At 49.3% G+C, this 24,898-nt stretch overlaps 3 protein-coding genes across 3 annotated transcripts; 2 read left to right on the top strand and 1 right to left on the bottom strand.

Annotated features, from left to right (window-relative positions):
• Window positions 1–735: 735 nt before the first annotated feature.
• On the top strand, window positions 736–10,009 carry pola2 (polymerase (DNA directed), alpha 2; the record flags this gene model as incomplete). Its single annotated transcript, XM_084449159.1, has 18 exons — window positions 736–843; window positions 1,017–1,141; window positions 1,240–1,331; window positions 1,508–1,565; window positions 1,659–1,768; window positions 4,033–4,232; window positions 4,818–4,906; window positions 5,453–5,605; window positions 6,375–6,437; window positions 6,528–6,579; window positions 7,516–7,640; window positions 7,895–7,933; window positions 8,074–8,147; window positions 8,743–8,851; window positions 8,950–9,056; window positions 9,224–9,280; window positions 9,491–9,617; window positions 9,857–10,009. The coding sequence occupies exons 1-18, from the start codon at window positions 762–764 to the stop codon at window positions 10,007–10,009; spliced, it is 1,815 nt and encodes a 604-aa protein (XP_084305285.1). The 5' UTR covers window positions 736–761.
• Window positions 10,010–11,390: 1,381 nt separating this feature from the next.
• Window positions 11,391–13,465, top strand: zbtb3 (zinc finger and BTB domain containing 3). The gene is made up of 2 exons (XM_084448654.1): window positions 11,391–11,536; window positions 11,743–13,465. The coding sequence occupies exon 2, from the start codon at window positions 11,745–11,747 to the stop codon at window positions 13,443–13,445; it is 1,701 nt and encodes a 566-aa protein (XP_084304780.1). The 5' UTR covers window positions 11,391–11,536; window positions 11,743–11,744; the 3' UTR covers window positions 13,446–13,465.
• Window positions 13,466–14,779: 1,314 nt separating this feature from the next.
• Window positions 14,780–17,280, bottom strand: rnaseh2c (ribonuclease H2, subunit C; the record flags this gene model as incomplete). The annotated part of the gene is made up of 4 exons (XM_084449308.1): window positions 14,780–15,038; window positions 15,414–15,533; window positions 16,787–16,899; window positions 17,133–17,280. 4 exons carry the CDS (start codon window positions 17,278–17,280, stop codon window positions 15,015–15,017), a joined length of 405 nt encoding a protein of 134 aa, XP_084305434.1. The 3' UTR covers window positions 14,780–15,014.
• Between the last annotated feature and the right edge of the window lie 7,618 nt (window positions 17,281–24,898).

Genomic DNA, 24,898 nt, shown 5'->3' with positions numbered 1-24,898 from the left:
TTCTAACAGAACCTGGACTGTGTACTTTCACTGATTTAATATAAATTGATTGTCTACTATATTCTTTAGATGGACACAGCCCCTGGTGACAGCAGCGGACCATCCAAGAGTGAAATGTGAAGATCGGGCATTGAATGGATATGAGCTTGTAAAACAAATATGCCTTATATTAAAACATGATCAGATAATCAGACATCAATCTGGATATTCAATTATTATCCCCATATATTCTCTCAAAATGTATGTTCTTTTTTCCGCTTCTTTTTTGGTGTAAGACAACAATATTTTGATGCATTATCGATATTCTCGCCAGAAACGGTAGGGGTCAGTATGAACTTTATTCAGCCTCCAAAACCCACATCCGCCAGACGCTGCACTATGACCTATGACCTATGACGCACTACCGTCTGGCGGCGACAGTTTCGCGGCAAAATGAAATCAGCTTGAATAACGAAGAAAGTGACGCGCTTTTACTGTTTTTGTTGCTATATCTTCTAGTCAAACCAGTAGCCAATATACAATTAGTTTAGCTGGTAAATCAGAAGTGCAAGGGTGATGGTCTCATAGATGAGGTCAGAATCTGTGGAAAGCAAGCTAGCTGCTGATAGGCTGTCAGAACTAGACACACAAGCTATCACAACAGTGCACTGCAAGACAGCTGCTGGTCTTAACTAGATAACTAACTAACTATCTTCCTTTATTAACTTATACGTTTACCCAGACAGTTATTTAGAGAGCAAGTTGCTATAGAAGACCTCGCAATGACATCAGTCAACTTACAGAGTATAAAATCAGAGCTCGAGGTGTTCGACCTCGCCTGTGAGGATGTGATTTTGGACAAAAGTAAGTGCATTTTGTTCCTTAATATTTTGAGCAAGTTTCAGCTAATTTCCGACTTTGCCAACTAGTGCTGTTGGTGTTAAGTGTGTCTTCCTGTGCCAGTAGTGCTGTTGGTGTTAAGTGTGTCTTCCTGTGCCAGTAGTGCTGTTGGTGTTAAGTGTGTCTTCCTGTGCCAGTGTTGGAACAGTGTCTGTGCAACAGACTCCAGGGGGATGAGATCGTGCTGGAGTGGGTTGCGTTCAGCACCACTAAAGGAGGACTGAAGCTCAACACGGACACGCTGGAGCAGTTTGAGCATGAGGTAAGAGCCCTCAGCCCAGTAGTCCTCTGCTTTATTATATTTAAAGAGCTTGTGCGTTGATACTGTGCCTTTAATGTCTCTGGTTCCTCCACCTGCAGGTCCTCAACAAGCGAAGCAAGGCCAAGCAGTCCTTATCCAAGAGAGAAGAGTCGCACAATAGAACCAGGGATATTAACTCTCTGAAAGAAATGTATCCTTTAGACATACATTATCTCTCTCTCTCTCACTCACTCTTTCTCTCTCTTTCTCTCACTCACTCACTTGAGTCGCACACACACACACACAACCATCTCTCACAGTGCCCAGTCTGGAGTTAGTATTAAGGACTCTGTAATGTTGTGGTACCCCATAACTTTACCTGTTCAGAATCAAAGCAGAGGAAGAGGAGGAGTGTCTTCTGGAGTCCTACTCCACTCCAGCCAAGGTGAGTTACACAACACAGAACTGCTCCTACGTAAGGAAGCTTATTAGTCAAGCTCTTAAATGTGACCCGGGCCGTGTGTGTGTGTGCGTCCAGGGCTCCCAGAAGCGCCCCCTCAGCACCCCGGAGCACCCCCAGTCAAAGAGGAGCGCTGCTCTGATATCCAGCCCAGGCCTGCTGCTGTCCCCAGCTAGCTTCTCCCCCAGGTATGCTCACTCAACACACATACTACCCCTGACCTCTGCCTCTATCTGGGCCCAGGCACATTCACGCACACACAGACATACACCAGTGTTTGCCATGTCTCTCCTATGATGTTATCAGCCTCTCTTACTCTGAAAATGTAATTTAATGTTATTTATTGCTTTATAAATGGTCTTAGCCGGTAGACAAACATACTCCTGGAGCTTGCTCGATCGTCTCGTTGAGAGGGGTCAGGGAAGAATTTTTACAGCTCACTTATCTGGCCCCCGGGTGATTACTGTTTTTTGCTTCCCTCTGGAATATGTAGGGGTGGGACGTATGCCCACCTCCCTTGTTCTCTGTAATGCGCATTGTGTTGCCTCTGGGTATGAAATGCGCTATACAAATAAAGCTTTGATTGATTGATTGATTGATTGATACGCACACACACACAAGACATACACACACACAAGACATGCACCTTTAGAAACATTTAAAATCACCTTTGGTTAAACTCTCATACACGCACCATCCTAAGAGACGCCCTTACAATCATCTTATAACAAAGTATTTGTAAATTCAGACGCACACACAGAGGTAACGCTACAGAAGCTCGGCAACTATTGAGGGGCATGCTTACAGTTACACTCGTTGCAAGTAGAGATTTACTTGAGACACAGACACCCACTTTCAAATGCACACACTCCCTGAGACACACCTACTCTCAAACCCACACTCCCTGAGACACACCTACTCTCAAAGTCACACTCACACTCCCTGAGACACACCTACTCTCAAACCCACACTCCCTGAGACACACCTACTCTCAAACCCACACTCCCTGAGACACACCTACTCTCAAACCCACACTCCCTGAGACACACCTACTCTCAAACCCACAGTCCCCGAGACACACCTACTCTCAAACCCACACTCCCTGAGACACACCTACTCTCAAACCCACACTCCCTGGCCCAGTCCCAATGTCCACCCTTGCAGACTCGCAGACTTAAGGGCGCGCTCCCGCGAAGTCCGCGAGGGCTTAGGGGTGTCCCAATGTCAACTCGGCAAGTGCGCGAGGGCTCTCCGGCAGCCATTTTGAGCCCTTTATGCCCCCTTCCCGTAAGTCTGCATTTCTGCAGACTTAGCCCAAGGGAATTACCCACAGTTCATAGCGTCGTGACGTGAAACACGGGGTTACCTGAAGAACAGCCAATAAACAAGCACGGACAGATCAACCAACCCTAATGTTCACGTTACAGAACAAAATATGTTTTCATGTTTTCAGCTGGACTTGCTTATCTGCACAAGTAGCCTTATAATTAATTTGGTTTCATTATTTTTAAGTATGGGTTATTAACCCCATGGGTTTGTATAATGTGATTTGTTTAAAAATATGTAGGCTATGGTTATAATTTACATCGATTTCTGTTGCTCTAAATCATATGATTGCCCAGTTAAAAGCAGTATGACATTAATTACCCATTTCGGTGCAGTGTTCTTTGAATTGAGATTTCCAACATGAATATGGAAAGAGTTGTGAGGTGCAGGAATGTATATACATAATATATTATCATTCTTAAGTTAATACTTTTGGATTCATCACAAACAAGAATCACAGGCAGTAATGTAGGATCGATGCGATCCTACTAACAAATACTGGGTTGGGTTGATATTTGATCGCAGATGCGATCGCATATGACCACAAAATGAAATGATTTCAAGTTGAACAAATGTTTTGAGGGTAACACAGAGAGTTCTGATAATGTAAAGGGGATTTGACTCAGCCAAAATTAATTTACACGAAGGCCTACAAGAAAAACATGTACAATTTACAAATTGATTTAAAAAAAAGCCCCACGCCCACAATAGTAAGAAATATGTTTTCACGTCAACGTAATGTGATGTCACAAGTGCTGTCCCATTCCTTGTTATACCAATTCGAGCCCTTGCAGCCTCGCGCACTCGATCACTTCACCAGGTGACGTCAATAAGTCTGTGAGGGCTCAGGGCTTGAGGGTTTAGGGGGGACATTGGGATTGGGCCCCTGAGACACACCTACTCTCAAACCCACCCTCCCTGAGACACACCTACTCTCAAACCCACCCTCCCTGAGACACACCTACTCTCAAACCCACACTCCCTGAGACACACCTACTCTCAAACCCACCCTCCCTGAGACACACCTACTCTCAAACCCACACTCCCTGAGACACACCTACTCTCAAACCCACACTCCCTGAGACAGACACCTACTCTCAAACTCCCCGTGTGCGTCCCTCTGCAGTGTGACGCCGTCTCAGAAGTACAGCCAGCGTGGGACCAGGGGGGAGGTGGTAGCCACCTTCGGGGCCGTCCAGGGAACCCGCTGGGCCGGGCGCAAGGGCCAGCAGCTGGGGGCGCGCCTGGAGCTTCTGGAGGGGACGGAGGACACCCTGCGCACCAGCTACAAGTACATGTTCCAGAGACTCCGGGACGTCCGCAGCGGTAAGGACCCCCAGCTCTCTGTCCTCCTCCAAAGAGTACCGACCCCCAGCTCTCTGTCCTCCTCCCAAGAGTACCGACCCCCAGCTCTCTGTCCTCCTCCCAAGAGTACCGACCCCCAGCTCTCTGTCCTCCTCCCAAGAGTACCGACCCCCAGCTCTCTGTCCTCCTCCCAAGAGTACCGACCCCCAGCTCTCTGTCCTCCTCTCAAGAGTACCGACCCCCAGCTCTCTGTCCTCCTCTCAAGAGTACCGACCCCCAGCTCTCTGTCCTCCTCCCAAGAGTACCGACCCCCAGCTCTCTGTCCTCCTCCCAAGAGTACCGACCCCCAGCTCTCTGTCCTCCTCCCAAGAGTACCGACCCCCAGCTCTCTGTCCTCCTCTCAAGAGTACCGACCCCCAGCTCTCTGTCCTCCTCTCAAGAGTACCGACCCCCAGCTCTCTGTCCTCCTCCCAAGAGTGCGCACTCACATATCCCCCCCATGTCTTCATGAGGCGTGCACTGCCACTCACTCACTCGCCCAGAATATTACTGACGCAAGCCTCTGGTATCTTCTGTCTGGTATCTTCTGTCTGCGATGGGGTCCAGTTTTGACTGAGAAGATCGAGGAACTGGGAGAGGAGCTGAGGACTCACTTCAGCATCGAGGAGTTCTCCCCCGCGTCTCTCCCTGCTCAGGTACCCGACGCACGGTTCTCTGGTCTCTCCCTGCTCAGGTACCCGACGCACGGTTCTCTGGTCTCCCTGCTCAGGTACCCGACGCACGGTTCTCTGGTCTCCCTGCTCAGGTACCCGACGCACGCTTCTCTGACCCCACACTTCGTCTCACTTCATCTACTCTGGTAGCTGTCTCTCTCTTTCACTCACTCACACACACTCCCTCTCCATCTCTCTCTCTCTCTTTCACTCACTCACACACACTCCCTCTCTCCATCTCTCTCTTTCACTCACACACACTCCCTATCTCCATCTCTCTCTCTCTTTCACTCACACACACTCCCTCTCTCCATCTCTCTCTCTTTCACTCACACACACTCCCTCTCCATCTCTCTCTTTCACTCACACACACTCCCTCTCTCCATCTCTCTCTCTTTCACTCACACACACTCCCTCTCTCCATCTCTCTCTTTCACTCACACACACTCCCTATCTCCATCTCCATCTCCATCTCTCTCTCTCTCTCTCTCTCTCTCTCTCTCTCTCTCTCTCTCTCTCCCTCTGTAGGAGAGAATAACGGTTCTGGGACAGGTGTGCTGCGACAGCAACGGGAAGCTCAACGCTCATTCGGTGCTCCTGGAGGCGGGGCCAGAGCAAGGGGGTCAGCAGGTGCCCGTGGACCTATCAGAGCTCAGAGAGTACTCCCTCTTTCCCGGCCAGGTGAGCGACGAGGAGACATTCCCCGCTTCAAAGTGAATTTATCTCCATTATTCTCTGTGCGCTTCTGCATCATAAACCCAAGGACCTGTCCCCACATGTCTCTCAAGTCCTCACCTTCTTTCTCCTGTCCTCCTTTCCTTTCCTCGCCTCCTCTCCTCTAATGTATGCTGACATGCACTTTGGATGAACTGAACTGTGATGATATTTTTGATGGCTGCTATAGATGGATAGATTTTGGATTACTGTTTCGGATTGTTTTGTTTGTGATTTTGTGTGTCTATACAGCATGTGTTTTTAATGTGTGCTGTGCAGCATATTGGTTGTACTACATATTACACTACATATTATACAGGTTTTTCCTGGCTCAGAATGGGTCTTTGGGGGGTTGATGCGCACACACATATTCTTCGCTGTCGTTCTGACTTATCTCACTTTTCACAGTGGCGGGAAATCTCACGACACCAAATGGATATGAAGCCAAAATGTTTAAAATACTGATACATGGTCCTCAGTTGTGTGTATTAATGATCTCGATTACTAGTGGCCCAAACCATGGACAATGCAAGAAAGAGGGACAGGCTGCACTTGAAACAAGCTATCAAACACATTTGGAGAGGATTTGAATTGCTATTTCTATTCTCAATTTTTAGCATTTTGGCACTAGTGTTTTTCCTTTGGCTCTGGCTAAAATCTTTTTGGTGGGCGCCAAAAAATCCTCTATGCAGGAAAAACCGTGTGTTAAAGTTGTGTGTGTCCCTCGTCCTCTCAGGTGGTGGTGATGGAGGGGATGAACCCTACGGGGAGGAAGCTGCTGGCGTCTAAACTCTACGAGGTCAGCAGCGCAGCTGGGATGACCTTTATGTTTGACTTTCCACTGTGTTTTATTTTCCTTTAGTTTGAATCTGTCTTGTTTGGTTTCCAGGGAGTCCCTCTGCCGTTCTACACCAGCGAGGTCAAGCAGGAAATGGACGAGGGTAAGAAGAGGATTGTTTTTCCTCTAGCCTGGCTTCGCCAGACCCAATTCAGAAAAATGCAAAGGATCTGGAACGGCTGGCTTTATTTTCGATTTCCAAGGGGTGTTATCAATAGTCGCAGAACAAAATGCCTCTGGACGCAATTGGATAGACCTACAGTAAAACTAATCAGAGCAACGAAACCTGGGTTAGTCATCGTATCATCAAATGGGTACAGTGGTTGTATCAAACCCTATTACCATATTACATTACATTACAGTAATTTAGTAGACGCTTTTATCCAAAGCGACTAACAATTGCATTTAACGTAGGAAAAGCCAATGTACTACTACTTGCCAGAACTCACAAGTGCATCTCCTTTATAAAACAAGTGACTAAGAGCATAATCTAGTGCTGAAGGCAAAGTGCAAGAATAGCAATCTAAAATACAAATGGTGCTTAAGAGGGAGGATGGTGGTAGTACGAGGTGAGTTTTGAGCCTGTGGTGAAAGATGCACAGTGACTGCTGTCCTGACGTCAATGGGCAGTTCGTTCCACCACTGCGGGGCCAGGACAGAGAAGAGCCGTGGACCGCAGGGGCCTCGGAGTGACAGGGCAAATATTAGATAAACGGTTTTGTATTACCATATTAGATAAACGGTTTTGTATTACCATATTAGATAAACAGTGATTGGCACAGCAAATATCTAGCGGGTGGAACTCAGTCTGAGTGGGAGCGTGGCCAGACTGGTCTGAGGAGAGAAACAGAATGTGAGCTCATGTGATCAGGATGGTGAAGCCACTCCCTCTACCTACTCTCACACTCTATGTCTCCCCTCGTCTTCTCTCTATTCCTCCCTCCCTCCCTCTCTACCTACTCTCACACTCTACTTCGGTCTCCCCTCGTCTTCTCTCTATCCCTCCCTCCCTCCCTCTCTCGTGTCTGTCCTACTCCAGTCCCAGAGCAGCTAATGGTGATGGTGGCCTGTGGTCCCTACACCCCCTCTGACACCCTGACCTTCGACCCCCTGCTGGACCTCATCAGCGTCATCGCCAGGGACCGCCCCGACGTCTGCCTGCTGGTCAGTGGTGTTCAGATCACAGTCACTTTATTAGCCAGCTAGCATTTACACATACTAGGAATTTATTCTGGTCTGTTGGTGCATAACACTGATGAAGACAACATTAGACAGGGTGCAAGGACTAGACGGGACAGTACAAAGAGCGGACACACACACACACACACACACACACACACACATTCAGACGGACTGTTATTAGTATATGCGGTATACATGCGTAAATCTCCCTCGTCTTCTTCATGTGTGTCCCACAGCTGGGCCCGTTTGTGGATGCCAAGCATGAACAGATAGAGGTACGTCCCCCTCAGTCACTTTGCTCTCTCCAACACCGACTCTGCTGAGGGCTCCATCATGTCTTCAGTGTTGACTCGGCATACTCTCTTCTATTCAGTGTCGACTCGTGGTTTACCGTTTTTTCCTCGGTCTGTAACAGAAGTCCCAGGTGACGGAGACGTTTGAAGCCATTTTCTCCAGGTGTGTCGAGAGCATCGTGGAGGGAACCAGGAGGTATTGAGACTCTTTCATCTATTTGAACCTTTTCACACACCGAAGTCTGATCCTGACTTAGTCATACGCACTAACCCTGCTTGCTGAAGCTGTACTGTTGTTGTTTAGGTAAGGGATAAAGTGTGGCCAGCTGGTCATTAACGAAAAATAAGAGGCCGACGTTGGGACCCCTGAGGTGAAGCCGAGGTTTTGTGATGCACTGAAGGGCTCTTCTTTTTCGATAATAACCGGCTGGCCATATGCTATCCCGCTTATTACACGGCTACTTACCAACCACATTAATACTAATAGGCCTACACTTTTTATTTCGCCAGCGAAATGGTTCTGTGTGCTTGCCTGGGCAATGGGCGTTTTCAGAGCTTGGCCTGATGAGAATGGGTCCACATACAACAGCCAAAACCGTTAACAGCTTAGAATGTTCAGCAACTTTCAGACAACTTTCAACTGCCGCCCGTTGACATAATATGTTGCCCTAAGAAGCGGTCAATATTACTCGGTCGCCCTTGACGTCGGTCAATTATCAAGAAATGTGCAATTGTCCAATCAGGATGGAGTATTTCAAGCCGTGTGATAAACTGTGTTAATCTGTCCTCAGTGTTGGGTGTCAGTTGGTGTTCGTGCCGTCCCAGAGAGACGTGCACCATCACTTCATCTACCCACAACCCCCGTTCACCCTGCCGGACCTGAGGAAGGACGATGTGGGGGTGAGACGCCCGGAAACACAAGTTCATCTGTCGCTGCATCGCTGCCGGACAGTCCTCTCACGTGTGCGTGCGTGCGTGTGTGTGTGTGTGTTCCACAGCGTGTGACCCTGGTGCCTGACCCCTGCACGCTGCTCATCGAGGGTGTGACCTTTGGCCTGACGTCCACGGACATCCTGTTCCACATGGGAGCCGAGGAGATCAGCCGGTGTGTGGGTTGGGTGGGTGTGGGTGGGTGTGGTTGGGTGTGGGTGGGTGTGGTTGGGTGTGGGTGGGTGTGGGTGGTTGGGTGTGGTTAGGGATGTGAGCTAGAACACAGTAGGCCGATGAGTTACTGGCTCCGTGGTCACGTCTGTTGACTCCTGTGTGTTTCAGTGCTGCAGGTTCAGACCGCTTCTCTCGCATCCTCAAACACATGCTGTGCCAGAGAAGGTGAGACACACACACACACACAGATACACACACACACACAGATACACACACAGATACACACACAAGCACAGATACACACGCAAGATTACAACCGTTCACAGTCTTTATGCCATCATCATCTAGAGTTGAAGCATAATGACGGGCATAAGCAACATTCATTTCTCACCTTTCTGTGTGTGTGTGTGTGTGCGTGCGTTGGTTTGTGTGTAGCTACTACCCGCTGTATCCCCCCGTGGAGGAGGTGAACATGGACTATGAGAAGTTCCAGAGCTACGGCCAGATGCCCCTCAGTCCCGACGTGCTCATAGTTCCCTCTGAGCTACGCTACTTCATCAAGGTCAAGACCCTCCCGGACTCACTAGTGGTGCACACTCATTAAATCAAACACACCCACTCAGAAGCAGTTTTATTATCCATGGTAGTTTTACACATATTAGGAATTTATTCTGGTCAGTTGGTGCATAACACTGATGGGTAGACAATAGTTTTCTGTCACACTGTTAAGCACACTGTTTCTCCAAGGCTAGAACAAAGCTCCAATGGGTTTTTTTGTTTTTTACTTCTCTGTCACACCAGGATGTGATTGGCTGCGTATGCATCAACCCCGGGCGTCTCACCAAGGGCCAGGTGGGCGGGACTTACGGAAGACTGCTCATTCAACGGAGCGCTCCATTGGCTGATGGGAAGAGAGCGAGCCCGTGCTTGGCCAGTCAGGTGGTGAAGATCTAACGGGATTGGAGACGACGCCATACATACTCAGTCATTCCCACTATACTGAGATCTGATATGATTCATGAGGACCATCACTGTTTTTTTAATCAGTACTATGATTGATATTGTAGCCACCCTATTACTGTACTTTCATTGTATAAAATGATCCATATTTTCTAACTAGTGGTATCTTTGTCATATGTCCAGTGAAGAAGTTTATCTGAGACATTAAAATAAGCTGTTCCTTGATACAACAATGTTTTTTTTATGGATGGATCATTCTGTCTCCAGCTGCCAATGGCTGTATATTTCCCCCCAACATTGCTCTCATTCCATAAGATTCTATAATCAATCAATCAATCAATCAAAGCTTTATTTGTATAGCGCATTTCATACCCAGAGGCAACACAATGCGCTTTACAGAGAACAAGGGAGGTGGGCATACGACCCACCCCTACATATTCCAGAGGGAAGGAAAAAAAAAACAGTAATCACCCGGGGGCCAGATAAGTGAGCTGTAAAAATTCTTCCCTGACCCCTCTCAACAAGGCGATCGAGCAAGCTCCAGGAGTATGTTTGTCTACTGGCTAAGAACATTTATAAAGCAATACATTACATTAAATTACATTTCAGAGTAAGAGAGGCTAAAAGCATCATAGGAGAGAGAATATTCTACGGACATGCTACGACATCCACAGCAGACACAGGGGTATCTATCGGACTCAGGGTGGTCTGCTGGTGACAGTGGGGCATCCACTGGACCTGGGTAGAAGATAGGAGGGAGAGAGAGAGGCACTAGGGAGAGGGAAGGCAAGGATCATTCTGTCTCCAGCTGCCAACGGCTGTATATTCCCCCCCAACATTGCTCTCATTCCATAAGATCCTATAATGTAATGTATCACAAAATAAAACATTTGTTCTCGAGTCATACTGTGAACTTCAGCGTGTAGAAGCTCAGTGAGCCTGTAGGGGGCGCTAGATCACGGCAAGCATCGCGATATTTACACCCCAGAAGTGTTTCCGGTCTCACGGGGACAGGTCGCTAAGCTGTTGTGTTGCTGCCTGAAAGGTTCATGTTTTTCTTTGATAATTGTCAGTTCAGATGTCGTTTCGCGTAGATGTTGACGGGTATATCTAACACGAGTTGGCTGCCTAGCCTAGACTTCTGCTAGCTAACGTTAGCTAGCCGAGCTAAGTTATACTAGCGAGAGGATGGCCTCCATGTGCTGAGAATGAACACGGACTTGCAGCCAATTCACAACTTTATATTTGCGAAGGTGTATCTACCAGCGACCTGTCCAGTCTGGAGCTAGCAGGTCTGGGGTCAGCTGCTAGTGACATGAGCGGTCTGGACCCCGTCACCGTGGTAAAGGACAGCTTGAGAGGACAGCATCTAAAAGACAGCTTGAGAGGACAGCATCTAAAAGACAGCTTGAGAGGACAGCATCTTGAGAGGACAGCATCTTGAGAGGACAGCATCTTCTGCGGTTCCACAGAAACGAAAAGGCCTCACCTCTGTGAAACCGACTTACTCCACAACCCTCAGTAGGTGACTTGATTTATCACCACTTCCAACTGTTCGGTGTCACTGCAGCTCTTTTCATATGATCACCTCAAGCCCTTCTCTCTCCCTACGGTCAGTAATGTTTTCCTGTCCCTCTCTCTCCCCCATCCCTCCCTCTCTCTCCCCCCCATCCCTCCCTCTCTCTCCCCCATCCCTCCCTCCCTCACCTCCCTCCCTCACCCTAAAGGTATGGAATTCCCCCAGCATGCCCTGCAGCTCCTGTCCGGCCTGCGTTCCCAGCGTCAGCGCGGCTTCCTGTGCGACTGCACCGTCCTGGTCGGCTCCTCCCGCTTCCTGGCGCACCGGGCCGTCCTCGCCTCCTGCTCGCCGTTCTTCCACATGTTCTACTCCGAAACCCCGGGAGGCGGCGCCGGTGGGCGGGACTCTGTGACGCTGGACAGCGACATCGTCACGGCGTCGGCGTTCGGCCTCCTGCTGGACTTCATGTACGAGGGCGCGCTGCGCCTGGAGGCCCCGCCCCCCGCCGAGGACGTGCTGGCAGCCGCCAGCTTCCTGCACATGAACGAGGTGGTGCGCGTGTGCAAGCCGCGGCTGCAGCGGAGGACGCCGGCCGAGGCTGAGGCCGACAGCACGCGCCCCGAGGAGAGCGGCGCCGGCCGGGGGGGCGGGCCGGCCCTGGGGGGCGGGGCCGGGGGTAGGGCCGCGGTCGGCATGGCAGCTGGAGGAGGAGGAGACGGCGGCGATGTGGTCGCCATAGCGGTGCCGTCTGCGACCGCACTGCCGCAGCAGAGCCAGGGGAGGGCGGAGTCAGCGCGGACGACTCACGCGCCCCTGAGCCCGGAGGAGGCGGCGGACACCACCCAGCCCGGGATGGACGTCCTGTCGCCCCCGGTAACGTCAGGCAGGGGGGCGGCGGGGGGGCGTCGTCCCTCCTCATCCTCCTCCAAGTCCGGCCCCTCCCCTGGAGTCCAGTTCGGGCTGGGGGGGGGTCTAGCGGGGGTGTCTCCTTTCTGCAGTCCCTGCAGCTCCACAGAGACATTCAGCCACGCCAGCCAGCAGCCCTCTTCATCCTCATCCTCACTGGCACCCACGTCCCATAGCGGCGGCCCGGCCGCAGTCGTCCTGACCCGTTCGGACCGCTGCGGCTCGTCCAGCCCCGATCCCCAGAACTCGGTCATAACGCCGAGAGCGCCCCAGCAGTACGGGCTCCTCAACGCGCACGCTCACTCGTACCCGCGCGTCAGGATCCAGAACTCCGTCACCCTCCAGCCCACAGACTCCGCCCTGGGACCCGACCAGCCCCCCATCAGCACTCTGCTCGGCTCTGGAGGACATTCGGGCACCGAGACTCAGGAAGCAGATGTTCCCATCAGAATAGGACTGCTGGAGGAGGAGGGGGAGGAGGTGGTGCAGGTGAAGGTGGAGGCCATCGTGATCTCCGACGAGGAGCTGGAGGAGGTGGGGGACGACATCAAGATCGCCGACGACGACCACCAATCGGGAGAGAACCACTACTTGTCTGGCGGCGGGCACGCCCACCCCCACCCCCTGCTCCAGATGACCGAGCCCCTCCCCTTCCCCCTGTCGCCCTCCTCCTCCTCCTCCTTCCCCTCCGCTCTCTTCCCCCCGGGCGTGCACCAGGCCCTGCACCCCGAGCAGGCCGTGTTCTTCCAGGAGTACCAGGACTCAGCGGGGGGCGGGGCCTACGCGGAGGACGTGCCCACCTGCGGCGTGTGCGGGAAGACGTTCTCCTGCGCCTACGCCCTGCGGCGCCACGCCATCGTGCACACGCGCGAGCGCCCGTACGAGTGCCGCTACTGCTACCGCAGCTACACGCAGTCGGGGGACCTGTACAGACACATCCGCAAGGCGCACGACCTGCCGGCGAAACGCAGCCGAGGGGACGAGGAGCCCCCGCCTCTCAGCTAATGCTGTGTTCACACCGGGCGCACATTTTTCCTGCGGCGCGGCGAGTTTACATAGAAAATCAATACAATTCGCGCGAACTGGGTGGCGGCCGGCGCGAATCGCCGAACTCGGCGGCGCGGCGACATTCGCAAAAGTTCGATTTTTTTTTCACACTGGGCGGTGCGAATTTTCTTGCCGCGCCCGGTGTGAACACAGCGTAACACACACTCTCAGTTAACACACACACACACTCTCGGCTAACACACACTCTCAGCTAACACGCACACACACACACTCTCAGCTAACACACACACACACACACTCAGCTAACACGCACACTCTCAGCTAACACACACACACACACACTCAGCTAACACACACACACACTCTCAGCTAACACACACACACACTCTCAGCTAACACACACTCTCAACTAACACTCTCAGCTAACATACACACACACACACTTGCAGCTAACACACACACACTCTCACAAACACACACTCAGCTAACACACACACACACTCGGCTAACACACACACTCAACTAACACACACACCCTCAGCTAACACACACACTCACTCTCAGCTCACACACACACACGTCAGCCATCAGTATCTATCTAGAGGACATTACACATTGTGTCTTATGCTTCATCGTGGGGCGTCTGTGGCTCAGGAGGTAGAGCGGGTCGTCCAGTGACCGCAGGGTCGGCGGTTCCAATCCACATGTGGAAGTGAACCCCAAATTGCTCCCAACGAGCAGGCTGGAACTTTGCGTAGCAGCTGCCACCACTGGTGTGTGAATGGGTGAATGGGAGGCCTTCAGTGCTCTGGATGAAAGCGCTATATAAGTGCAGTCCATTTACCATTACAGCTCTGCCCCCTCTCTACTTCACACCAGTGGGCTCCTACAGTCCAACTCCACTACAGGAAAAGGGGAAGCAGCTGAAAGATGAGTGATTTTTGGTTATTGACTGAACAAATCTTTTAACTTGATCTCGGTACTTTGGCCTTTTACTTTTTTTTTTACGTTTCTTTCCTCCAGTTGTCTTACTAACATTGGTGCCAATCAGACCGAAGTGTAAATGTGATGCAGACTACACTGTATACAACCCCATCGTGATCGATGTTTTACATTGGATGTCACTACTTTTTTTAATTCTTCAAGATCAGTTGAATATTTGTGTTTATGACTGCCATGTTGAATACACACAGGAATATATACATCTTGAACACGGTCATCATTGTGTTAACACCTGTCTTTAATATGAAATGTAAACATTGGAAGAAATGTACATGAAAAAAAAGAATACAAAAGTTCCTTAAATATGAGACAAAGCAAGAACAGACATCTAAAGAGAAAAGCCCACAGTCCAGTCTGACGCAAACACCTTGTAATCAGCTGGTCTGGTTCCATAACTAGCCAGGTAAGCGTTAACTAGCCAGATAAGCGTTAACTAGCCAGGTAAGTGTTAACTAGCCAGGTAAGCGTTAGCTAGCCAGGTAAGTGTTAACTAGCCAGGTAAGCGTTGCAGCTACTTGTCATATTGCAGAAGAAGAGAAGAGGTCTGCTGGTTTGGTCTCCGTCTCAATCCTCCACTGACCCATGGATCTGGAAAGAGACGAAACACACATTCACCATCGCTCATCACTATAAACACGGAAACTCAACAAATGAATAGGTTCTGTCTGAGGGTGAGGGTGGTTCTGTCTGAGGGTGATGGTGGTTCTGTCTGAGGGTGATCCTGGTTCTGTCTGAGGGTGATGGTGGGTCAGAGGGTGGTTCTGTCTGAGGGTGATCCTGGTTCTGTCTGAGGGTGATGGTGGGTCAGAGGGTGATGGTGGTTCTGTGAGGGTGATGATGGGTCAGAGGGTGGTTCTGTGAGGGTGATGGTGGGTCAGTCAGAGGGTGATGGTGGGTCAGAGGGTGGTACTACTGAGGGTGATGGTGGGTCAGAGGGTGGTTGTGTGCGTCTTCTATGCTCACCGCCTCCGCCAGCTCGGGCCATGTCATCGCCATGACGACACCGTCGTCAGAGTTGGGCGGAGTCTCCATGTTCCAGTAGGTGAGGTGATGGAACACCGAGGACACCTTCACTGTTCTGTCCTGCGTCACACACACACACACACACACAGGCTGGTGAGGTAACCTCATAAATAAATTATGTGACCGTTTCAGTACTTAGCTGAAAGCATTTTATTTTCCTGCCATGACAGTCGTGCCCCGTCTGATGCACTCCTGGTAGCTCTGTGGAGCCACAGAAAAACATTACTGTAAGCCTTGTCTCTCAATTGTGCACAACAAGCCTAAATGGGTTTTATTATTAATTTCAGAGCATGTCACAGATGAGACAGTGAGTGTTACACCAACCCTATGCTAACTGGCAAAGGAGTGGACCAGAGAGTGAACATGTGAGGAACAGGATGGAATGAGTACAGGATACCGTCTGGGAGAACACAGCTTAACTAGTCACCCTGCGCTGGCGATGTCTGTCTGTGATGATGGAGTTTCATCTGGTTTCCGTAGTCAAGTTGGTTTGATGTTCCATATTTGCCAGATGAAAGGAACCCGCTGTGTATTTAAGCTGTTCACCTAACATCTGGCCACCCAGGACTGAGGATCACAAGCCAGGAATTTGATCTGTTCTTACACCAGCAGGCTCTGTATTTGATCTGCTATTACACCAGCAGACTCTGTATTTGATCTGCTATTACACCAGCAGGCTCTGTATTTAATCTCTTTATTACACCAGCAGGCTCTGTATTTGATCTGTTATTACACCAGCAGGCTCTGTATTTGATCTATTATTACACCAGCAGACTCTGTATTTGATCTATTATTACACCAGCAGGCTCTGTATTTGATCTATTATTACACCAGCAGACTCTGTATTTGATCTGTTATTACACCAGCAGGCTCTGTATTTGATCTATTATTACACCAGTAGACTGTATTTGATCTGTTTATTACACCAGCAGGCTCTGTATTTGATGTTATTACACCAGCAGACTCTGTATTTGATGTTATTACACCAGCAGGCTCTGATGCACATGATGCACCCCTAACCGTTTGCATTGGCCAAGCGTCCAGCTGCACATCAAAGCCGAGAGAATAAAACCTGTGCAACGTTGTTTTTTGTTCTTCTTTTAAAGTAGCCTAACGTGAGCTGAACCGTTTTAAAGTAGCCTAATGTGAGCTGAACCGTTTTAAAGTAGCCTAATGTGAGCTGAACCGTTTTAAAGTAGCCTAATGTGAGCTTAACCGTTTCTACCGTTCGCAAATGAGGTTTGAAGGTGAATATTTGGCATTAATTGAATATATCAAACCAGTTTTCCCAGGGTGCTGTAACTGTAGTTTACCTCTTGGTCCGAGCCCGGCTTGTTGACCTCTCTCAGGACCAGGCCCGTGTAGCCCTGCGGACAGCTGACCTCCTGACCCTTCAACCCTCGACCCCTGAAGGACACCGTCATCTCTGCATACAATGAGAAAGAATGTCGGACACCACAGTAAGCTTGGGTCGACTTGGGAAACAATCCAGCTCTTCCACCTCATCAGGCTGGGCCATCCCAAGACAAGCACTGTAGGAGGTGGACAAGACAGTGGAGCTTTTACACACAACCATCTGCTAGCTTCTTTAGTCACTCATGGGTCTCGTCACGTTAGTGTGCACTGGACATAACTCCAGTAAACCTGGACAGTAGCTACCATGTTTCTGGTGTTTGATGGTGGAGTTGAAGTACTGTGTCACCTCCGCGGACCCGTCGTGTTGGACCTCGCAGGGCAGCAGGTGAACCGGGGCGCGCTCTGCCCCGGTAACGGAGTCCAGCTGGACGGTGATCACGTGGGAAGACATGCTGTCATGAGAGAAAAGCACTTTGTCACCACTTAAAGTAGAAGGTGATGCCCTGTTTAACGCGTTCGGCCTCGTCATAAGCGTTCAGGGCGACTGTTAACACTGGAAAATGTGGTCATGATTCATGCTTTCTAGTTAGATTATAGCTCACAATATTGGTGCGTTCGTTTCTAACTGGGAGGTGGGAAATTGCGACTTGCTACTAGGAATGATTAAATAAAACACCTCATGAACTCGCACTTCCTCGTCGCAAATTCGGATATGTTTCTCAGCCCCCAGTTGCTCGAATGCACTAGATATAACTAGGTAACTGTGATATAATGGTATATAGATATAACTAGGTAACTGTGATATAATGGTATATAGATATAACTAGGTAACTGTGATATAATGGTATATAGATATAACTAGGTAACTGTGATATAATGGTATATAGATATAACTAGGTAACTGTGATATAATGGTATATAGATATAACTAGGTAACTGTGATATAATGGTATATAGATATAACTAGGTAACTGTGATATAATGGTATATAGATATAACTAGGTAACTGTGATATAATGGTATATAGATATAACTAGGTAACTGTGATATAATGGTATATAGATATAACTAGGTAACTGTGATATAATGGTATATAGATATAACTAGGTAACTGTGATATAATGGTATATAGATATAACTAGGTAACTGTGATATAATGGTATATAGATATAACTAGGTAACTGTGATACCTGATGAGTAACTTACCTTTCAATGTTTTCCAACACCAATGCGGGAAAGTGTGGTTCAAGGTGATTGGACAAGAAACTACTTCTAAACAGGAACACGTTTTGGCGGGTAAAGTCTCAGTGCTTGGGACATGTCGCCCCCTACAGGGCTGGAGGTCGAGACGGGTTTTATCCTGCTATGGCCTCTTATCATGGATTTATATCAACAAATCTGGTCTTATTTCTTATCCATCTCTTCCGTTGTGTTTCCTCACCCCAGTCCCGTGGCCCCCGCGGAGTTGTGGTGCGATGCTCTGATGTGTGCCCAGTACACTGATGTTTCTCAATCTTTATTCTTAAAATGTATTTTTGTACAGACATTTGTTATTTCAAGTTTTATGTATATACCTTTATATATATTAAAGTGTATGGATTTTCTTCTCAGGTGCATGGGATTCAGAAGTCTGGTTTCAGCATTGTGTTTGACAGTCATTCACTGTGTTGTCTGGCTGAAAGTTCATCTGTCCTCTCTCCTGGTGCAGAGATGAAGGTTTGGTTAAACATGCTGCCCTACTCAGTCATAAAAGTGATCAAACTCGTCAGTGTCGGTGTCCTGGGTGGCTGGAATGACCTCTATCTTCTTCCTCAGGTCCTCCACCTCAGATAAACTATCCAAGTCCTCAGCTATGGCTGAAAAACACACGAGAGACACATTAGTATCACTATTGTTGGAGTTTATGTGTTTCTCCAACATTTAGGCTACTTTAGCTAGCCTGCAATACCTTTGGCTCGGCTTTCTGTTGTTTTCTGTTCTTTCTCCCTGAAAATGGAAGAAGCATTGAGAGGTGAAACCCAAAGATGAGACAGATTTCACAAATATTACAGTAAATAAATAAAATCGAACCGTTTTTGCTGTGTTTCTTCCGCATGTGGAGTAAGAAGATTTTCAATATCATCATCATCTTCATCTTGAAATGCATGAACGGGATCTGCATCTTCATCATCAACACCACCTTGATCATCATCACTAATCATTGCTTCCTCCTCTTCCTCATCTACAAAGGTAGGCCTTTTTCCTGAAGACCTGAGAATCAGAGGTAGCAACTTCTTCATCATAATCTATCCTCTTCATCGTCAACAGCAGCATTACATTACATTAGATTACAGTCATTTAGCAGACACTTTTATCCAAAGCAACTAACAATAATTGCATTTAACGTAGGAAAAGCCAATGTACTACTAGCCAGAACTCACAAGTGCATCTCCTTTCTAAAACAAGTGACTAAGAGCATAATCTAGTGCTGAAGGCAAAGTGCAAGAGTAGCAATCTAAAGTACAATAGGTGTTTAAGAGGGAGGATCCTGGTAGTACTTCTTGAAGAGGTGAGTTTTGAGCCTGTGATGAAAGATAGCCAGCGACTCTGCTGTCCTGACGTCAGTGGACAGTTCGTTCCACCACTGCAGGGCCAGGCCAGAGAAGAGCCGTGACTGTGTCGATCGACGGCAGGGGCCTCGGAGTGAGCCTCGGGCCCCAGCAAGGAGGGAGTTGCAGTAGTCCAGGCCGGAGATGACCTTGACCAGTAGCAGCATCGATACTGACCACAGCGCAGCCTCAGTAGATTCATAACAAATCAGTTGATTCGACAATATTCCGTTATAGGACGTTATCGACTGATTCATTCATTCATGTTGGGGGGTGGTACCTGTGCTCCTGCAGTGAGATGATGCTGTCTTCCTCCGACTCTCTCTCCTCCTCAGGCTTTTCTCCTCCTGACTCCTCTTCTCCTTTCAGACTAGAATCCTCCTCTTCCTCACTGGCCTCCTCCCACTCTGACCCCTCCTCCTCCTCCTCCTCCTCCTCCTCCTCCTCCTCCTCCTCCTCCTCCCTCTCATCCTCCACTCCCACACCTGCCTCCTCCTCCTTCCCCACCTCTCCCTCCTGAGAAGACGCTGAGCCTTTCCTCAGATCATTCATGCCTCCATCCGTCTCCTCCTCCTCCTCCTCCTCCTCCTCCTCCTCCTCCTCCTCTTCCTCCCGTCCCTCTTCATCAGCTTCCTCTCCCCTCTCCTCCTCCTCCCTGCCCGGAGGGGATATCTCGTTCTCCTCTTCCTCCCCCTCCTCTCTCTGGCCAGGCTCCTCATCACTGTCCTCGTCATCCTGCTCTCCCATCACCTCCCCTCCGTCCTCCCTTCCTCTCTCCTCCTCCCTTCCTCTCCTCTCCTCCTCTCCTGTCGTTTCCTCGTCTGTACCCACACTCCCTTCTTCTCCGCCTGTCTCCTCGGCGTCCTCCTCTCCGCCTCCCCTCGTCTTCACACTGACTCTCCCTGAGGCCTCAGCTTGACTCTCTGAATCCTCCATATGACTCACTGACTCCTCTCTATGACTCCCTGACTCCTCAGTATGACTCCCTGACTCCTCAGTTTGACTCCCTGGCTCCCCCGCCTGGCTCCTGGTCTTCCCCCTGTCCCTCCTGGGCGGTCTGGCGAGCGGCTCCAGACTCCGCCTCCTGCTCATGCGTCCTGCTTCGGACGTCCCGTCAGCCTGGGAGCTGCTGAGAACGCCACCGGCAGCAAACGCTGAGGCCTCCACTCCCGAGGCCTCCACAGACCCTTCAGACGACCTGCGGGAGCAGGGACACACACGGACAGTATCAGCTTACAGCGGTGTGTGTGTGTGTGTGTGTGTGTGTGTAGGGAGAGAGATATATGTCTAGAATAGTGTGTGTGTGTGTGTGTAGGGAGAGAGATATATGTCTAGAATAGTGTGTGTGTGTGTGTGTAGGGAGAGAGATATATGTCTAGAATAGTGTGTGTGTGTGTGTGTGTGTGTGTAGGGAGAGAGATATATGTCCAGAATAGTGTGTGTGTCTGTGTGTGTGTGTGTGTGTGTGTGTAGGGAGAGAGATATATGTCCAGAATAGTGTGTGTGTGTGTGTGTGTGTGTGTGTAGGGAGAGAGATATATGTCCAGAATAGTGTGTGTGTGTGTGTGTGTGTGTGTGTGTGTGTAGGGAGAGAGATATATGTCCAGAATAGTGTGTGTGTGTGTGTGTGTGTGTGTAGGGAGAGAGATATATGTCCAGAATAGTGTGTGTGTGTGTGTGTGTGTGTATGTGTGTGTGTGTGTGTGTGTGTGTGTGTGTGAAGACACACAGGTTGAAACTGTATTAAATAGGAAGCGTGGTGCTTACTGAGAGGAAGGCTCCTCTCTGTCTGCAGAGCTGCACCCGACTCTTCCTCCTCTCTTCTCCCTCCTCATCCTCCTCTTCCTCACTTTGCCGTGGCTTCCTGTACTGGCCGGACTGGAGGCGTGGCTACACTTACTGCTCTCTCTACCACCGCTCAGCAGACGCACTGCACACAGACATACACACACACACACATACACATGCACGCATACACACATACACACACACAGGCACAGGTTTGTGCTCAGCATAGTAAGTCAAGTCAAATGAAATCAAACTTTATTGGTATAGAGCATTTTATACACAGAGGCAACACAATACGTAAGTAAATGTAGCCTGTTCATTTAAGATTTAGTTTGTTCAGTGAGGATTATTTGTACACTACAGTACAGTACACTATCCATGGCTCTCAAGCCTAGTGGCCCATAGGGCAGGAGCCGGTCTCCTGATTCCTTAGTGTGAGGCAGCTTGATGGACCAGTACACCCCCTGGACATGACGCTAGTATGTCGCAGGGACTTATCCCCCAACCCTGGATGCTGAGTGTCAAGCAGGGAGGCATTGGGTACTATTTTTTATAGTCTTTGGTATGACTCAGCCGGGGATTGAATCCCCAAATCTCAGGGCGGACTCTCTAACCACGAGGCCACTGAGCTGGTCTCACTACAGTTAGCTTAGTTCTTACCTGGTTTGGTGTCCAACTCATGGGACTCATGGCTGCCCCTCTGTCCCCTCTGTCTGTGCCCATCGCTGCTCTCCCCCTCCGACGTGGCCACGCTGCTGCCCCCTCTCCCCTCATCCTCCACCGCCACGCCCGAATCCACCCCCCTCTCCCGGGGGCTGGGCCTGGAGGGACCAGCCCAGGAGATCTGGGGACCAAATGGGGCCCTGGAGGGGAACCCTGCCACCCCTCCAGCCCAGGCTAGGGGGTGGTCTCCCTGCGGGGCCCACGTCGGTGACCCCTGATGAACCCTAGTTGGGTGGTGAAATGGGTGACACTGAGGAGGGGAGAGGGGATGGAAGGAGGGAGGAGGGGGGAGAGTTTGAGGGCCATGATGGAAGCCCTGGGACGCGACACCGCTTTGGGGGTTAACGGTTAATCTGGTTTGTGGACCGGTCAATCGAGAACGGACGTGGGTCAACCAGGTAGACTGCAGCCCGTGTGAAACGCTGGTCGGATGGAAGTCGTCACGCGGGTGGTCCCGTCGGCCATTTTGGGTGTGGCGGTCTTGTTGAATTTGAGCTGAGAAATACAGATGAATACCAGAGAGGGTTTCTAGAGATTGGAAAGGGTGTGTGTGTGTGCGTGCATGAGTGTGTCTGTGTGTGTGTGTATGTGTGTGTGTGCGTATGTGTGTGTGTTACCTTTGGAAAGAGTATCTTGAGGAGCTTTGATAGGGGCGCTGGCCACTCTTTCTTCTCCCATCCTCCTGTTGCACTCTTCCAGGTGCTCCTCCAGCCTCTGTGGGGGTAAAGGATTGATTCTGGGTTCAGAACGAGACGGCTCAAGCACAGAGGGGCAGAATCAGAGCAACCCTGGGGGTGATGGTACGGTACCTTCCTCTGGACACAGAGGGTCTTCTCTTGGAGCTCCTGACGCCATCTGGGCAAACTCTCCTCCAGATACCTCTCATACTCCACCTGTATGGACGGGGGACATGGCAAAGAGTGGTGTGTTTGTGTGTTTATTGAGTATCTATGTGTGTGTTTGTGTGTGTGTGTGTGTGTGTGTGTGTGTGTGTGTGTACAGCGTCAGCCGATGCCACGACAAAAATCCTGCCTGCAGGGCCGGTTGTGATCGAGGGGCAATTGCGGTTGAGGGCTCGTCACCATTGTGGGCTTTGTGTGTGTGTGTGTGTGTGTGTGTGTGTGTGTTTTCCTACGCGTATAGCGTTCATGGCAGCGTTGCGGGCGACCATGTCTGTCAGGGCGTCCTGGGCTCGGTCAAACTCCTGCAGCAGCTCTGTGTTCTGCCGCCGCGCCGTCTCCTCTCTGTCTCTCAGCTGCTGCCAACGACACTGCAGACGCACGGTCCTGATACTGACACACACATACACACACACATGCACATACACACACAGACACACACACAGGCACAAACACACACGCGCACATACACACATGCACACACACACATGCTCATACACATACACATATGGACACACACATACACACACGCACATTCACATATACACAAGCACACACACATACACACAAGCACACACACATATTAATATGCACGGACACACGCACATAAATAGTTTTTATTCTTGTGTTCTACTCACAGGAGCTGGTCTCTCTGAGTGGTCAGAAGGCCGTTCTGTAGCTCCATCCTCCTGCGCTGACTGGGAGAACAGGACAACAGAGCATCTTCAGTTACACACCGGGCCTCAGATGGACCTCAGTTACACACCGGTACTCAGATGGTCCTCAGTTACACACCGGTCCTCAGATGGTCCTCAGTTACACACCAGTACATGACTGTGTAGTGGCAGGCACAAGGGCAAACTAACCATAACAGGCTGATGTAGCCTGTATGACTTCTACATGTACATTCTACATTAGTCATTTAGCTTTTAGACACTTTTATCCAAAGCAATTTACAATCATTGCATTTAATGTATGCATTCAGTGTACTACTACTCGCCAGAACTCACAAGTGCATCTCTTTTCTAAACAAGTGACTAAGAGCATGATCTTGTGCTGAAGGCAAAGTGCAAGAGTATCTAATTAAAAAGACGTTTATGGTGTGAAGCTGTCCTACTGTTCTGTTCCTTCTAGTTTACATAACAGAACTGTAATAATTTGCTAAAACATTTTATTTTATTCTCTAGCATTGAAATTGCAGCATTGCTATCGTAGCAGTGAAAACATGGTTTTGGATTAGGGTGATTCGGATTATCTACCTTTATTCAGAGCCATCAAAATTCAACCAATAATCTGAGAGAAAAACACAAATGTTTTAGAAATCTGACCGTTTCTGGCAGCTCTGTATCACCTGTTTTTCAGACGTTCTTGTCCTCGTTCTGTTGAACCATAGTGGACCTCCTCATATTCATTCCAGACAGGCATTACCTTTCCCTGAGTGTGACTGGATCTGCGAGCCTGAGAAACAGAAAGACTCTACGCAACAGCCTGGGATTAACACAGATTAGGGGTCGGATTAGGACTCTTTTGGGGGGTGGAACTGTGGGTATAAATCAGTCACTGCAACAAATAGGTAATGGATTATGTAGAAAATATTGCACATAGCCTATAGTCTGAACAGAGATTTAAATTAGTGTATTTTGGGGGTTCATATTTAGGTGGATGGATGACTCTATATCAAGAACAGAGAGAGGAATATTGAAATATCAGGTAGGCTAAACATGAGACATTTCTCCCTGGCACTTCAGAAGTTTCTCCCCCCTGTTAATGTTTAGATGTTGTTTTAATCAGATCATACACAATTAGGCTATACATTAGCCATTACGTCAATATTCAATAACACAATACAACATGCAAATAAATGCATAATTTGGAATCACATTCAACATCAAAGGAAGTTATTGTTGACAAACATTGTACACGGAAAATACAATAAATACAAATATCAAATAAAATACGCAGATTTTATGGAGAGAGCTTTTTTTTCCTCAAGATTCATATTTATGGGGAACGTCCAGCGCTACACATTTGTCTGGGGGATTTATTATAATGCAACACAGGAAAACATCTA

The sequence above is a fragment of the Borostomias antarcticus genome (genome assembly GCF_949987555.1).
Source record: "Borostomias antarcticus genome assembly, chromosome: 14".
Lineage (NCBI taxonomy): Eukaryota > Metazoa > Chordata > Actinopteri > Stomiiformes > Stomiidae > Borostomias > Borostomias antarcticus.
Note: the sequence above shows the minus strand (reverse complement) of the source record. Positions and strands in the feature narration are given on the sequence as shown.

What these genes read in the sequence shown, in the direction of transcription:
- zbtb3 (XM_084448654.1), top strand. Translation starts at nt 11,745, where the DNA reads ATGGAATTCCCCCAGCATGCCCTGCAGCTCCTGTCCGGCCTGCGTTCC.